General features: G+C 31.8%; 1 protein-coding gene across 2 annotated transcripts in view; it reads left to right on the top strand.

Annotated features, from left to right (window-relative positions):
• The first annotated feature begins 1,278 nt into the window (after positions 1-1,278).
• The window catches only part of LOC145322040 (uncharacterized), a 29,288-nt gene continuing 13,475 nt past the window's right edge, over positions 1,279-17,091 (top strand). The window contains exons 1-14 of one of the 2 annotated variants that reach the window (XM_080163798.1): positions 1,279-1,344; positions 7,537-7,656; positions 7,799-7,869; positions 8,532-8,602; positions 8,926-9,013; positions 9,632-9,717; positions 10,125-10,189; positions 10,368-10,420; positions 10,731-10,870; positions 13,629-13,752; positions 14,385-14,494; positions 15,304-15,346; positions 15,750-15,837; positions 16,307-16,379. In XM_080163798.1, coding sequence (XP_080019924.1) covers positions 1,286-1,344; positions 7,537-7,656; positions 7,799-7,869; positions 8,532-8,602; positions 8,926-9,013; positions 9,632-9,717; positions 10,125-10,189; positions 10,368-10,420; positions 10,731-10,870; positions 13,629-13,752; positions 14,385-14,494; positions 15,304-15,346; positions 15,750-15,837; positions 16,307-16,379 — 1,191 coding nt within the window. In that variant the 5' untranslated portion in view covers positions 1,279-1,285. The remainder of the gene's footprint in view (positions 1,345-7,536; positions 7,657-7,798; positions 7,870-8,531; positions 8,603-8,925; positions 9,014-9,631; positions 9,718-10,124; positions 10,190-10,367; positions 10,421-10,730; positions 10,871-13,628; positions 13,753-14,384; positions 14,495-15,303; positions 15,347-15,749; positions 15,838-16,306; positions 16,380-17,091) is intronic. The other variant, XM_080163808.1, reaches the window with a different exon arrangement.

Raw genomic sequence — 17,091 nt, forward strand, 5'->3', positions numbered from 1 at the left:
GTGGTTAGATAACACCCCCCCGAAAAGGTGGATTGTCTGTTAAGGTACAAGTTTAGACATCCAGCTGAATTTTAAAGTCATACTATTACGATTTCACGGAGGCTTACATGCGGCTGACGCGCTGCTGCCGAGCCCTACAAACTGACATACTAAGAAATAACAGAGAATTGTTAATTGATAATTATCTTGTTAAATCTTGAATTCAAGTCAAATAAGGATGCATATCAATAACAACCAGTGATATCAAGGGATACCTCAATGCAAGATAAATTAATATTTCACCAATGATAATAAACAAATTTACCCTTGCTGTAGATTAAATTATTGATTTACAGTTTTGATACAACTTTGGGTACCAGTGTAATTTACATTCTAATGTTCCCTCCCTCCCTGATAGCAACAAGGTAAATAAACCATCTCTAGGGAAAAAAAATCAATTAACCTTCTCATTTAAAAAAAAAATAAAACGTCAATGTACTTGTTAGTTAACCAATATTAATATACTAATAAGATAGGTTTAATTATTTATTGGGTTTTAAAGTTTTATGTATACAAAATATATATTTTAACAAAATTTTTAAGAATGACGTTTTAACGAGGTAATAATAATGGTATAACTGGTAAGAACATACAAATAATCCAATAAATAAGATAAACAAATTCAATAACAAATTATAACACTATACATTTTCAAATTAACAAAATTTAAAGACCTTCCGCTTATTGATTAATTAAAAAAAATATTTATTTCGCTCAATTTATAGAATCCTTAGTATACAAATTTAGTTAGTGACATCCAATGATTTTAATAGAGGAAAATAAAACCCATCTCAATAGCGCAGCTACTCTATTAACAGGGTCTGTCCGTCTATATTAAGAGGGTGGGTCTATCCTACTAAACCTTCCTTGTTAGCCGTCTACACCCCCGGCCCCACACAAAAAATACCTTCCTAAAACAATTAAGAGGGGTGTCAATGTGAATCACTAAATTAAAACATAAGTATCTTATGTGAAAAGGACGCTTAATTAATTTAGTTTCACACCTCCTAAAAGCTAACCACCCCCCCCTTTCACCTCCCTTAATTTTGTTTCAAGGGGGTGTTAAAATCGTGGATGGGTGTTAACATTTACGGGTAAAACAGTATTTACACCATTAGGACAAAATCAAGTGATCTCGTGACGTTTCTTTTGCATCACTGACTGACAAACATTCATACAATCTACTACTTTGTAGAGTATCTGCGCTCTTAAAATTAATAGATTTTGATTTTCAGACAAAATAAAAATGTTGAGATATACAAAATGGGTTTTATCAAGATTAAGATCTGTCAAAAGCTTTCTACTAGGAAACCAGAAAATCAAACGTTTTAATTTTTTTAACAATTCAATCAATTTTGGATTTTTTTTCATTTTAAAGGGCGAATATAGGTTTGATATAATATGAGCTTATTTCAAAGGTGCCATTATATAGATTATAAATAACTTAAGGATATTGACATATCTAATTGTATAAGTCTGTTTATAGCTTAAAACCTTTCTAACTCAAGATAATATTATGTAATAAGTGTGGTTCCCTAAGAACTCAATTACCCTAGCATCACACAAGGCTTCGTAGCAAGGTTGAATTAAAAAGCTTTCGTTAAAGGATAGTCGTAATAATGTGGAAACCAATTAATCAGGGGTAAATATACCCATATTCTACCTTAATACAAATTATATAAAGTAAAATATTTAAAAGTTAAAAAAACATCAAATAATGTAAAAAGTAAAAAAAAAATAATTGATAAAATTTTCTTGGAGGAAGAATGATTTCAAATCCCTGTTTTTTTAAGGTTTGTGTGTGTGTGTGTTAAAATTGCGTACATCAGGGTTTTTATATTTTCCAGAATTAACCAATGATCTTTGTACAGAAAATAAACTTTAAGACGTATTATTTACCCTAGTCAAAACTTTTACGCAAATTATTTCTACGCTTTTTAAAAATTGAATTAAAGAGTATATAATCTAAAATAATAAACATTTAAATTATCATTTAAGATGCGTGCCATTGTAATAGTCAATCAAACTTAAGCAAAATAGTCAAAAAAAAGTCTTGTAAAGGGCTAAAATAAACCGTTTGTCGTCAATCTCATTTATCATATGTTCAATTGAAACAGAAAATTGCAAAATCTACTTAAGGATTTTTTTGAATTTTTAAATTTGGCATAGATATTCTAAAAGTATGAAATGGCACCTTTCATGTAAGCTCATATCATATCGAACCTATATTCGCCCTTTAAAGGTAAGGATTTTATTGTGTTTCAATTTTCTGACATCTAAACTAACTTATTCCTGAAAAATTCTCTATTCTCACCATGTTTCCAGCATTTTTAAAATTCCTTATTTATTTCTATATGATGTAACTAGCGGCTTCGCCCCTAGCCTCTAGGGGCTTTGCCCCAAGAGGTGATCAAAAAAAATTAAGGTGAAATTCGTAAAAGGACCAAGGAAATCTCCTGCAAAAAAAAAGGACCAAGGAAATCTTCTGCAATAAAAAAAAAAAAATGGGGGGGGGTTGATTTTTTTGTTTATGGGGGTTTCTCACCCCCTAAGAGAATAGCTTAAAACCATCACAGGACCAGTAGGTATAATCCCTGAAAAGTAGAGCCCAATCGGTTCAGCGGTTACTGAGATCTTAAGCTTCAGATGGACAGACAGAAAGACAGACAGACGGACAGACATCGTTCTACTTTGTATTATAGATAGATAAAATATATCTTTTTCTAAGTCACTAAAATTTAAAACAAAATTACCCTTTCTGTAGATTAGAATTATTGGTTTCAACCACCAACAGATCAAACTTCTATAAATGTACCCAAAGTTTTGACACTACAAGTTTGACACCAACTAATCGAAATCCAATAAAAGTACCCAAGATTTTTGAGTCAACGAATAAGATTACGAGGATTTCAGAACTGCATGTTTTTAGGAGTATGACAAATTTACTTGTAGTTTCCATGGTATTGCTAACTGGGAAGATAGAAATACTTATCAATAATTATCAATATCTCGTGTCTCTATTTTATATTTTTGTATCAAAATCTAGTTTTTATATAAGTTTTGAGTTCAGGAAAATAACACGAAAACATTTTAAAAAATAAAGGATTTGAATATATAACTAACACGTGAATTTTAAAACTACCCAAGGGTTGTAACTTGTAGCTTCCCGCATGGGTTAACTGAGCATTTATAAAAATGGTAAACAAAATTTTGGTTCATCCCTATTATGACATACAAAATTACCTATAGATTTAAGTTTTTGGTAGAAAAGTTTGAAATCCAGATTTGGTTATATAAAGTCCTTAAAGTTTTATTCCAACGAATGAGAGAAGAAAACATGTTTGTAGATCTTTTGTGGCCAGAGTAATTAACAGTCCAATGTCTATTACTCCTCAGAGGTCAGAAAAATAGTATCAAGTAAAAAAAACTTTTAAAAATCACAAAACCTGGTCATTATAATAAACGGTGGTTGACAGTCCGTCTTACAGGCAGACAGAACATGATTATAGAGTAGCTGCGCTATTAAATAATTCATAAATTCTGTTTAAGGCTTAAACGGGCGTACATCTCATAGAGTAGCTCTAATTATACCAAAAATTGTATTTTTTGGATATACAATATAGATATAAATCTAATGTAACACAAATACACACTAATCTTATTTTTCTTCCATTTTCTCTAATAAAACTATTTAAATAGGGAAAAAGAAAAAACACACATTTATGTTTACATTTAACAAAACAAAAAAGTAAGAATCCTTTTATTTGCAAGAATAGAAATAGAAGAATAGAAGCATATTCTGAACCCTTTTTTCGTCAAATCTAAGAAGGAACATTTCTAGCAGACAAAAGTACTGTTTACTTTCGACTCAAGCTGAAGTGGATTCTTAAATTATAGACTCGCTACTCGATAGTGAGGCAAAATTATTTTTGTGAAAAATCATCAAAAAGCACATTAAAAATCTACAAAAATTAAACAAAATCATATGTTAATAACCCTTTTAAGATTTTATTTAATTTTTGTAAATTTTTTTATTCGATTTTGGAGGATTTTTCACAAAAATAATTTTGCCTCACCAGCGAGTAGCCAGCCTAACTTTTTTTAAAGAATCCACCTCGTTTCGAAGCTTTCAAATTTAAACGAAATTTTTGGGCAATTAATTCTGATTCCGCAAAGCTTTCTACTAAGTAAAAATACTGTTTACAGCTGACTTTTAACTATGTATGAAATGAAAAAAAACATGCATTTGTAACAAGATGTGTACAAAATTTCAACCAATGAAATTAAATGTAAGTACCGATGCGATTCTCCTATTGGCTCAATCAGACATTCCCTCTCTTTCTTAGTACCTTTATTTTTGCAAGAAAAGAAGTTAAAGCCATTTTGATCCAATGCCAACCGAAAAAAATTCATAAAATTCTTATGATCCAATTAAAGGGACTGTGAACGTAAATTTTTCTATTCTTAATATCAAATCTTAACATTATCTCATTCATAATATCTCACAGATAGAGCAAAACGCGCTTTTGTTTGCTTAAAAAACGGCCTTTTCCGACGATTTTTATAAGGTAGGGGGAAAGGAAGAAATTTTCCGTATTATATAAAATGTGCATTAAATTGCTTTTTTCTCCCATTATAGCTAAAATTAAACTTTTTCACATAGTTCTAGATTTTTCCTAACAGTTAAGCTGACTTTTAACATAATCCTTGCTTTAATCCAATGTATAGTTACTTAGAAATTGATAAAATAAGCAATATTTTTTTATTGAAAACCAAATACAATAACAAAGCCAGAAACAGGTTTTTTATTAGTATCCAATTAACTTTAAATGGCCCATCTCTAGCCCACCTTTTATTACAAATTTGTAAATAATAAAGACGCAATATTTCTTTATGGACAGTCTGATAAAAGTGTAAACTAATTCTCCAAAGTGGGTTATTTATTGTCCAACACAATAAAAAAGGATATTATTATTTTATATAACCTATGAGATTCAACCCTTTGTAGACAGTGAGGTATTTTTTTGTCAATAATACGAATTTAAAATATGTCTTTATTACCTAATTACTACGTTATAAAAAAACGAATTGGCAATTTTATAGCATAAAATAAATCCTTAACAGTAAGTAAATTGTTTCAACTATATATGACAAGTTAAATATCCCTACAAACATTATAAGAAACAAAAACGTTCAGATTTTCCCTGTTTTTTCCATTTTCCCTCTCAAAATACCATAAAATCAAGGCATTATTTCTGGATATTTTTGTGAATAGGACATTTTTGGTTGATCAGTGTAGTGAAATGTGCTTAGTAAATGTTAATATTTGATAATCGGATGAGAAATTTTTACGTGCACACTCCCTTTAAAATCACATTGAATTGCCGAAAAGAAAAAAATCTAACCGACAAAAATATAATTTAATTTTGCTTCCAACCTAATTTTTTTTTGTTTGATAAAGAAAAGCACTAAACCTTGACACGTTTTGACAATACACAGCTCAGCTACTCTATATAGAAGTTGATCCGTACGTTTGCACAAGTATTTATAATTCTTAACACACGATCTTTTACATAAAAGAAAGTAACAGGTTGGTTGTCTGTCTGTAAATATTTATATATGTGACATACATACATGGGTCCTGAGAAGGTTTTTATTTAAAGATTAGTATGTGAGAGGGGGAGGGGTTGGTATCGCTTAACCCCTTTTGGGCAAATCTTCAAAAGACTTGGAGCAAATCCACTAATAATTTATTAAGGGAATTTCAGATAAATTAAGAACATTTTTGCTACTTTTGGTTGTAACCTTTTTGTTTTGTTCCTTTATAAAAAGGTGCCATAAATAAACCTAAAAAGTAGCCATACCACATGCAAAATAGCCACAAAAAACGCATATGGACTTTCTTATGTAAGCTTCAAATTGGTGTGTGAGTGTGTGTTTGTTACGGGTGTTTTTTTTTATGTGTTTTAAGTGTGTTAATTGTCATCATAAATGCTTAAGAGATACCTTAGACAAATAAATGATAGACTAGTCATACCTGGAATATATAAAAAAGTTTCGCACCACAAGAATTTGAAGAAATGGCAACACAGCAAATGTGTGTCAAAAATAGACTTAACATTATTTTTTTTGGATATATTTTTAAACACAAAGCTATAGTAGTAAATTCCACCTATCGCAGCGAAAGCGTAAATAGTCCTTAAAATGACGCTTATTGCATCCTATTCACCCCATAGCTATACTGACGGATAGACAGAATGTAGGATATAGTAAATTAAAAAGTCGCTTCGCTGCAATAAAAAAAAACATTATGACTAAAAATGTATACTCTAATGCTTAACCCTAATTTGATTATATAAGTTTAATTTAATCTTATCTTAATAGATTGCTACTACATGTACGTATGCATGCTTTGGTAAAAAGTTGAGCAAAAAGTAGCTTTTTTTGTAATAAAGTGGGCAGGGATGTGGAGTACTTCAATTCGGGCAAGAAAACTTATGAAATATATCATTGATAACTAAGTTCGTCTCCCCCTTCCCATCGAAAAAAAAACGATGAGGAAACCTCTAGAGGATACACTACCAGGTCCTATTTTGGTGTACCCTACCTCTGAACCAAATCTTCGTAATGAAGTAAACACTTGTTGCTAATCATTCTACAAACAACCAACCCTTTGGGCTAAATCTATAAAATTCACTAGGTTAGCTTGGGAGTTGTATAAGAAGCTGTTTATAAGAAGCAGTCGCAGGTTTAATTGGGACTGACTTTGAGTTTTCTGGACATAAAAATACAGCTCTACACCCCTGAATGTACGGGTTTATTGTCTAAAGTCTAAACAAATAAACTTTCGTAATTATTTTGTTTACGTTGACATTGTAAACAGTATACAATACATATAACTAAGATTGTAAAAATATCGTGTGTCAAAATAACATTCTTTTTAGTAGCGAAGCTACTCCACCTGTGTTCATTTGTCTCTTAACACCTATAATACATGTTCTTCTAATTTAATTTAAATATCCATCTTTATCTTTTTTACTTTACATTTTTCTTTTTTAAATTTTTTTTAAAAACTCTCTTTGTTTGGCCGTAAGTTTTACCTACTATTTAAAACAGCTTTGCTACGAAGGGAAGTATAGTTCTTGATGGAATTTATCACTTATAAAGATGTTTAAATTACATATACAGTAAAAATCACCTTTTCCTTGAAGTTTTAAAGGGGGGGGGGGGGTGAAATTAGAGCCCCCTACCCAATATCTTAATTTGATAAAACTAGAGGGCTAGAAATTTTGGTGTGGTTATCCTGTTTAGTTAAGAATTTCCGACTAAAACACAGGCAAAGTAAAAATTTGCTGCCTACATCCCTTTAAACATTAACAACTTCTTTTTTACTTAAAAACTTAAAAAGAACTGTATTCTTTTCAGCGAAAATTTATTTTTGAGTTTTCAAAGCATATATAATATTAGTATATTTGATTTTAATGGTCATTATACCACAGGTTTATTAATAATTTACCTCGCCATGTCGAGACGCGGTGAAGAAAACCACATTGATGCAAAAATTGACACGGCGGCAGCTGCCAAAACAACAGAACTTAGATACACAGCTAATCTAAGGTAAATTTAATTCTAAAAAGTCAATAATAGCACAACTTTTATGTAATTGTTTGGTTACTGCTGCAGTCTATCCTCTAACCCCAATTTAACAGCACCAATTTAACATTTTGTTGTTCTAAAATAATCTTTCTATTTCGTCTAGGACAACTTTCGAAGAATGGTTAAAAATAATGAAGAATTTAGATGTCTCAAAATTTAAATCTCCAACATCAGGTTAGGAGGCTTTATTTCAGAATTCGGTAGCTGAGTTGCTTCTGTAATGGCTGTCAAGCCCTAATTTGATTCTTAATGCATCCAATGCTACTTTAAAAATCACACTTTCATCGTGTGGCCTTTTTAAAACTGTAAAAAATTATATATCATAGATTAAAACCAGTTTAAAATTGGCATTAATTTTATTATTTTAAGTTTAATATTCGTAGAAAACTGCGGATATTAGTGTGTACAAAGTTATAGAGTTTTCAACGAATATCAAAATAAAAATAATAAAATTAATACCAGTTTTGTTAGCCAGTCCTTTGGTTTCTAGGGGTAAACAAAACTGGCTTTAATCTATAGTTTTTTATTTTAATATCCGTGGAAAGCTGTCTGAAATACGATGCTATACACTTGATTTATTATTCTTTGTTTTTGTGCTATTTGTTTATCCTACAAAAATTTTATATTTATATTTAAAAACACAATATCATCAAAAAATTTGAATCTTGTAAAGAATTGTATTCCAGAAATTGTTTAAATATAGCTGACGTAAATCTTGTTACATCATAACTAAAATCCTTTAAATTCTTAGAAAATTTCTAATATTTAAAAGATCTTTTCTTTTTATGCAAAATATTTGAATATATCTTCTGGACGTAACCATCTCTTGTATTTAGGAAAATCTGATGCGAGAAAAATGTCTTTGTTTGATCTGTGTCTAGCGGATAAGGTCCAAACTTCTGAACAGGTTAGGAATATTTAGGGATAAGATAATAGACGATAAATTGGTTGTGATACCCATTGGTTATATACAAAGTTATTAATTATTTTGAATAAATTATATTGGTTGTGATTCGGCCAATTAATTCTATTTGAAATTGCCGTAAATTATTTGTTTGGCGTATAGTTGGTGAAAATCTTATTTATGTAGCTGAAGGTAAGTGGGTAAGAAGGGGGGGGGGGAGAGAAATGAGGGAAGAGGGTTGTGGGGAAATTTTCACTTATAATTGTCTGAATCACATTCCCTATTCCCTGGTTTTAACTTTGAACTTACCTAAAAAAACTAACTAGGTTACAGAAGAAGAAGATTCAACAATCTTGGGAGAAGTAACCGGAGAATTTCCAGTTTTCAGACCTTTAATTTTCCCACCAGGGACAGGTACTGTCAGGGATCTGAAGGGATAAGCCAATGAAGATAAATTAATGTACATCCCCCATGATGATAGAAAAAATAACACCTTCTATTGGTTGAAAAGTTTGGAGACTACTAGATTGAAAACAACTAATCAAACTTCTATAAATGAACCAAAAGTTCTACATGGGTATTAACATTGATTCATATTGAGAATAAGTAGGAGCGTGCATGAGTTGTGTGTGTTAGAAGGGTGTGCAAGGAATGTAATTATAAAGAGGGTGTTTTTTTATACTACCCTGGCCAAAAAATACAATTATTACAAAATTATTATGATATATATTTGAAGTATGGACGTTCAAGCTTCTTTTGGGGAGGAGAAGGGGGGGGGGGATAAAACCTATATTTTGATGTATAAAGTGAGGGCTTTAAACTATGGCATGAATTGCCTACATTTTTTTTGGGCGGAGGGGGGGGGGGTAGGAGGAGGGTTTCATAGGTGAAAGGGTTTCCCCTTGGGAGTTAGATTTTTATATTTTCTTTTGGAGGGGGGGGGGGGGGGGTTGCAATCACCAATATCCCATATCCCCATGAACGTCCTTATTTTATAGAGTGGTAAGTCAAGAATATATCTTATTATTTTAGTATGTCATGATGAGTTGGAAATTTATTCGGTGAGCACAAAAATGACCGCTGGAGTTGCAAGTGGCAGGACAGAGATCACTTTTAAGGTATTTTAAATAGCTTAAAAAATTCCATTACAAAGATAATATCAGCGACATTGGTAGCTTATAGAGGCTTAAAAAATGTATAATAGTACATGCTTACATTTTCAGGAACTAGATTGTTAGATTCTTTGATTATAACAATATACCTAGTTGTCCTAGGAATCTTTATTCCATGAAACACACGAATAGGATAGTTGTATCATATACTTTTTTGTGAAAAATGTTTATAATCAGCAAGTTTTGAATGGAGAAATGACTTTCTGGTAAGGTTTATAGAGTAGCTATCATTAGTCATCGTTTCAAGTTTGATATCGAGAGGGTATATAACATGACCAAAGAGCTCTCCGTTACAAACGCACTGAAGAATAGACACACGGACACTTATTAAGGTCAAAATCTATTTTTTTTAGGATAACAATGTAATGCAAGCTAATCTTCATAGAGGTGTTATCAATGGACTTGTCAGGAAGCTTAGGTAACATTTTTTAAAAATCATGAAAAAATGATTGAATAATCTCATAAAGAACGAGTTAGATAAGTTTTCATTGGTACTGGTACCTGTCCGATTAAGCGTTATTAATTAGTGGAATGATTAACATTCATTGCAAATCTTGAACCAGAGACAATTAAAAAAAATTTCTTTCATTTTTTAGATGTAAATATGGACATTGTGATATTGTTTTGGAATCTGAAAAAGAATCTTTAGGTAAGTGATTTACATCTTTAAAATCAATGTTTAAACATTGAAACTGTTATTTATTTTATAAAAGACGATAGAAAAGATATACGTGTGTCTGTCTGTATGTACTACAGCTGTCTTTAGACCAATTTGGTTTCAATTTTGTATGGATTTGGATATTCATACAGTTCTTTGCAGGTTTTTTTTCTTCTATTTTGAAAGTAGATAAACCTTTCAAGAGAAATGACCCCCACTCTCCAATAATTTTTCTTTTAAAGTGGTTTTTAATTGAATTAACATTAAAAGGCATTTTGTTCATTTATACAAAAACGTCTAGAAGAAGAAGATGAGATAGAAGCCACATACCTGGGCCAACTGAATGTGTACACTGGCGGTCAGCCTGAAACCAGTTTGTACGGATGGTGGTTTCCAGTGGGTGGTGGAGCTCTGTACTGCACATCCAATGAGAATGATAGGGTAAGCAAAATAAACATGTGACGTAAAAAGTAGCGCATACGCTCGTCGTCACGGATGTGACAAGTTGAAATCTCGGATGAAACTACGAAATATTTTGCCTTCTGCTACTATATCAGATAACTAGCGGCTATGCCCCTAGAGGCCTTAGTGGCACTTTAAATGTTTTTTTTTTAAATAATACGATACCTTTCAATGTTACATAGGAGTTTCTATCAATATTCTACGATACCGTGCAATGTTACGTAGGAGTCTTTATTCGAGAGAAAAAAATTTCGATTTATTGTGATTTCTCTTGAGAGGGTGGCGGTACCCTCCCCCAAATTAGTTATAAACCTTCCCGGGACCTATAAGAAGACACCCTGTTAAGGAGAGCCCGATCGGTTCAGCAGTTAGCAAGACACACAGACAAACAGACATCCTGTTACTTTAGTATAAGGATAAATATAATTAGCATGATAAATAGGAATGCCTTAACCCAAAATTAAGCTCATAACCATGTACAGCAATGACTTACAAACAAAGATAGTGCAATTAAAGTTTATTGTCAATAGGGTGTGATTTTAAACCTACTTCAAAGCAGGAATAGGTATAACCAACAAGCAAAATAAATCTAAAATATTAATTGGAGGGCAAATAGAGATATCGTCAATTTTACGATGTGTTGCCCCCCAACGACAGCTGAAAAACACGTATAGGTTTCGTGATTTTTTCCGAATTAATTTCGTTATTGGTAGAAGCTGACTTCAAAGGCTGAACTCCAAGTTTCAGATTAGAATTTTTTAGGTCACCCAGGGATGAAGGTTGGGGACAATGGGCAATTAATTCAATTTTCTGAGTTCTAACTCAATATCTTCAAAACCAGATATATCTGGAAAATTCAAAAAATTTAGATATGGCAATCTTTATTAGATTTGTATAATAAGAAATTATTTAACACTGAAAGAAAAGTAATAACATTAGGTTATCCTGTCCTTTTTTCCTGTGAATAGTCTGTAATTCATCATAAAAGGTATGACCTTAGTACTGGCATAAATGGGGTTTGTTTTCATATTTGACAAGGGGTTGATTAGAATAGATAGTTACAGAAGTATCACAGTAGAATTTCTGGTTTATTTCACCCATTCTCAGAAGAAAACTATTTTATTTAAAAACCAAAATAAACTTGTTTTGAATTTTTTTCTTCAAATTCTCTGCTAGTATTTGTATTGGTTAGTTCGGAGATCGGTTTTTAATAAATGCCGCGTTTTTTCGACAATTTTTTAGACATTGATTGATTGAACGAAGACGATGGGAGAGTATATAACATAAGAATTTAAAATTTTAAAATTAATATTTTAGCCATACAACTTAAATCCATTTTCGCTGCATATTTATCAATGCATCTTTTTAGATCTGTATTAGACATTATACAAATGGCTAAAATAATAATTTTAAAATTTTGAATACTTAAGTTGTATACTCTGCTAAAAATCTTATTCCATCTTGAAGATCAATGCCCCGTACGATTTTAACAGAGTATACAACTTGAGTTTTTAAAATTTTAAATTATTATTTTAGCTATTTGTATAATGTCTAACACATCTCTAAAAAGACGCATTAATAAATATGAAGCGAAAATGGATTTAAGTTGTATTAGACATAATACAAATGGCTAAAAAATAATTTTAAAATTTTGAAATCTTATGTTGTATACTCTCCCATCGTCTTCGTTCAATCAATCAAAGTCTAAAAAATTGTCGAAAAAACGCGGCATTTATTAAAAACCGATCTCAGTAAGAGTTTTCTGCTTTGGAAATAATTGTTTTAGCGGCATTCTTTGCGCTAGTACCCAAAGTCTTTGAAATTTGCCAAAATAATAAAAGTTGCATGTATTCTGGTACCCAAAGTCAAAGAATGTCAGAAATATGAATTTCAGATCCATTGTCCCCTCACTTCTTCCCTGAGGTCACCGCACAAATCAAATTTTTCAATATTAAGAAAATGAACATAAAAATTCTGAGAACGAAAAAGTTTCCAATGTATATATGTACACTTAGTTTTGTTATCTATTTATGACCTCTATGATAAATAACAATTAATTCATTCCTAATCTTATCAAATTTTATTTTTGAACATTATTTAAATTCACGATTTAAACACACAAAAATCGTACTTTTTTTCTGTTTACTCTGAAATGAAATGAAACAGTAATTCATAAGAAAATATATATGTATAAATTATCAAAGCTTTACGTTATCAATATGGAACAACGTGATTTTTCATTATGTTCAAATCTAATCAAATCACATTAGGGCGGTTTTACTGAATACCCTTATGTATATAAAGTAGATGAGTTACAATAAAAAAAGTTGTGACCAGGGAAAAGTAAATGTGAAAATTTCCCAAAACCCCCTTTCCTTATCGCTCACTTTTTACCCACTTCCCTTAAGTTACATAAAAAGTTTTACGCCAACTTTACTCTGAATAGCAGCCCCTGGTTTGTGTCATTTGAATATGCATGGATATTATGACTGGGGTAAAAATTGTCGTCAATTTAGGTTGTTATTTCCCCTGTCATTTATTAGTCAGTTCGTTCATCCAGTTGGAGGGGAGGGGATAGGGTAAAGGGGGGGGGGGGATCGTTATTTTAGCCCGCTACAAGTTTTTTTTTGAGATTTTCTTTCCCACTTCTCCTCTTATCCCTCATTTTTATGACGTCACATGGCTGATTTTTTGAGATTCTTTGTACAGCTTCATTTGATGGAAGATTTCAATATAGGCTGAGGGAGATAGTTGTGTGTACCTGTATGCTGACATCAGCACGGGTATAGTTGGACAATGGAAGGATGGACACATGGTGGAAGGACGTCCAGCTCTACTCCAGAGTTTTGTTATGAGTTCAGGTAAACGAAGCAGCTTGACGCTATACGATACAAATAACCAATGGTAAAATGATACTGGCCTATCATTGGTCATTTGTATTGAATGACTTCATTTTCTATTAGGTCCTATAAGCTGTTTTTGGTAAACAAAACAGACTAACCGTAAAAATGTAGAAAATTTTTAGACTTAAAATATCTCATTCCATTCTTTTTATAATAGTAATAGGATTTCTGTATGTATATCTGTGTGTGGTTTTGTGCAACAATGGATCTCGCTATTCGCAGAACCGGTATGGTTCTCTTTTACATTAAAGCTTTTCCTTGAAAGGTCCAGGAAAGTTTCACAATTATCTTAGGATTGGATGACCAACAACCTTCCAAAGAGAAAGAGTCCATTTTTACCTTTTCTTTTTAAAACTAAATTTGATAATCGAGGTTTGACTTACTGCTCCCTCCCAACTTTTTACTCTAGTGCCCTTAGATGCCTGTAATATACTGAAAAATCTGCCGACTATATATACAACAACACGAATAATTTTACACGTTCTAACCGATAACATGGTTGGATTGTTCCTACACAGTCTTCTTAATGGTCCAATTTACTGATTAGGTTTCTAGACCTATTATAATAATTCTTGTTAACATGATTCTAGGCTTGTTGAAACCAGAGATGAAAATTCTGGAGGACAGAGAACCATATTATTATTTTCAATCTACAAATACAACTATAGCACACCATCCAATGGTTACAGATATTTTTGAGGTAGTTATGTTTATGATTCTTTAACGTTAAAGGGTACAAGGATAAATTAATACTTGATAATCTAGCGGCTACGAACCTGGAGGCCTCTAGGGGCAATCGAGTAGGGGGAGGGGTGTTGATTGCCTAATTTTGATTTTAGATTTTAAAGAAAAAATATTTTTAAGGGGTATTTGTTTCTTGGGGCGATCTTTTTTTAGAAGGGCCGGGTAGAGTTACTCCTTCCCCCCCCCCCCCCCCAAATGGTTAGAAACCTGCTTAGGATCTATAAGAAGCTTCACTGTAAAGGAAAACCATATCATTTTAGAGGTCTACGAAGGCAAGAAGCAGTTTTTTTTTATGAGGGGGGGGGGGGGTGGGGGCATCGGGGCGGGTCAATTTAATTCTTATCTGTCGCTTACAGGGATTCTACTTATTTTTTGTCTATGTACTTTTAAAATTAATCTAAGGACCGTTTAATAATAATTATATTTGAAATATGATATAGATAAAACCTTTATAATCCCTTATAGGATTTTTAGATTAGCCACTCAATAAGCTTTTAAGATTAGTGTTTATAAATATTTTAACGTTCAATTTGAATTCTTCAAAACTGAATAATGTTATAAAACAATTCTGTCTTTATAATGCGCAACTTTTGATCAAGAAATTATAAAAAAAAGTATGTGTTAATATCTATATATATTTTGATTATTCTCATGTTTTTGCGAAACTCTTTAATTTAAGTCAATATTTATCTGTAATATCTCTCTTTTATGTTACTACTAAAGCTAATCATCCTTGTTTATCTAACAGAAACTCTTTAATTTCAGGATTATCATGTTTATATATCAACTTCAACCATAAAAGATGCAGGTTTGTCAAACAGTTTACCATTACAGGGATCTCAAGGGATAAGACAATGGACTATAAATTGATATTCATCCTACATGATGATAAACAAAAGTCACCCGAAGAACATAATTAAACGTTGAAAAGTTAGGACACTTCAAGTTGTAACTAATCAAACTTTAATAAAAGTGTTTGATCTAACGAATAAGATAACGCGGTTATAAAACTTTAGTATTAGAGTTATTGTTCGTTTGTCCTCCCTTCTGATTTTAAAATTTAGAGCTTCGTTTTTATGGAAGTTGTCATCATTGTTTTTGTTATTTAACCACTTTGGGCATTAACATTAATTAACTAACATTAACCCTAAATATGTGATACTTCTATTGCTATGCTGCTTACGGAATGAATTGTTCCTGTTAAATTTTAGGAGAAGGCATATTTGCCAAAACTGACTTTGAGGTTGGAGACCTTGTTGCTATCTACAATGGTATTAGACTTACTGAAATGGAACACAGGTTGGTAACTTATGTGATAGGTTCGAATCTCGGCTTAACACCGCGTCATAACTAAAGAAGTTAAAATTATCCTATATTCTGCTGTCAGGTGGTCGACAAAAACAGGCGCAGCTCATAACCATGCGCAGTTAGAACTTCTCAGACAAAGATCGTGCAATCAAAGAGTTGGTTGTCTGATGGGTGTTACTTAACATAATATCCCGGGTTTTTAACTTAAAAGGAGACATTTGGCTCCCTATAGTTATCCTGGGTTGTTGGACCTGGCGTTTGAGTATCATGGACAGCATCCCCGCCCGTTAAAGAGGTACCCCCACCCCTTGAAAAAGGGTTAACCAGGAGGTTTAATGCAACTGCATATCTTTACATCCAAAGAGAATTTCTCTATTTTTTCTTTAACAGTTATACAAGCAGTTTCTATTGTAAAAATAAGCAGATCCTGAGAAAATTACAACTTTTTCTGTTTTCTCAGAGTTAGCAAAGAAAGTAGAAGATCCCCATACTCAATACATGGATGGGAGAACATGATTCTAGATATACCAAAGGTATATAAATTTTTAGTTTACAACGTCAGATAGATGTACCACATCATACTAAAGATATTAATAATCGTTCTTTCTGTTTTTATTTGTATGAGACACCTGACAACATAGTGAGTTTTGGCTTCAAAATTTTCTTTAATTTTCATCCTTATTTTTATATTAAATATTAAACGTAATAACTGCTTAAAATTATTAATCTCAATAAGAAAAATAAATGTTTTATGAGCAATGATTAATGTAAAATATTTTTTTTTGAATTTAGATCTTTCCAAATTTTTTTAAAAATCAGGCCCCATAAATTAATTGTTTACTATTAATCAGAATACTAATGGCATTATCAAATGAGTAATAGGTGTTTTCCCTCAAAGTGCCTAGTGGGCTTAGAAACCCTCAACCTCATTTTTAAAAATAAGGGAGGGAGGTTAGTTTTTTCTGACTAACACCTGTGGGGTTATTAACCCAGAGGGGCGACCCTGTAACATATGTAACCTAACATTAACTAGCCCATGGTGACACTTAACACCATAAAAAAGTTGTAGTTGGGGGTTCACTGTGCTTGACTAGTCACTTTGAGGGTAACCACCCAAACACTGACTGTAAAACTAATATAAAAAATGGGCTATTTTTCTGTTTGTGCAAGCTTACAAACCACATAGCACTAGGTACTCACTGTTTTATATTTTAAGAGTACTATGAAACTAAGTTATTTAATCCT

This window comes from Acartia tonsa, chromosome 1 (assembly GCF_053477335.1).
Source record: "Acartia tonsa isolate MP-2025a chromosome 1, ASM5347733v1, whole genome shotgun sequence".
In the NCBI taxonomy this organism is placed as follows: domain Eukaryota; kingdom Metazoa; phylum Arthropoda; class Copepoda; order Calanoida; family Acartiidae; genus Acartia; species Acartia tonsa.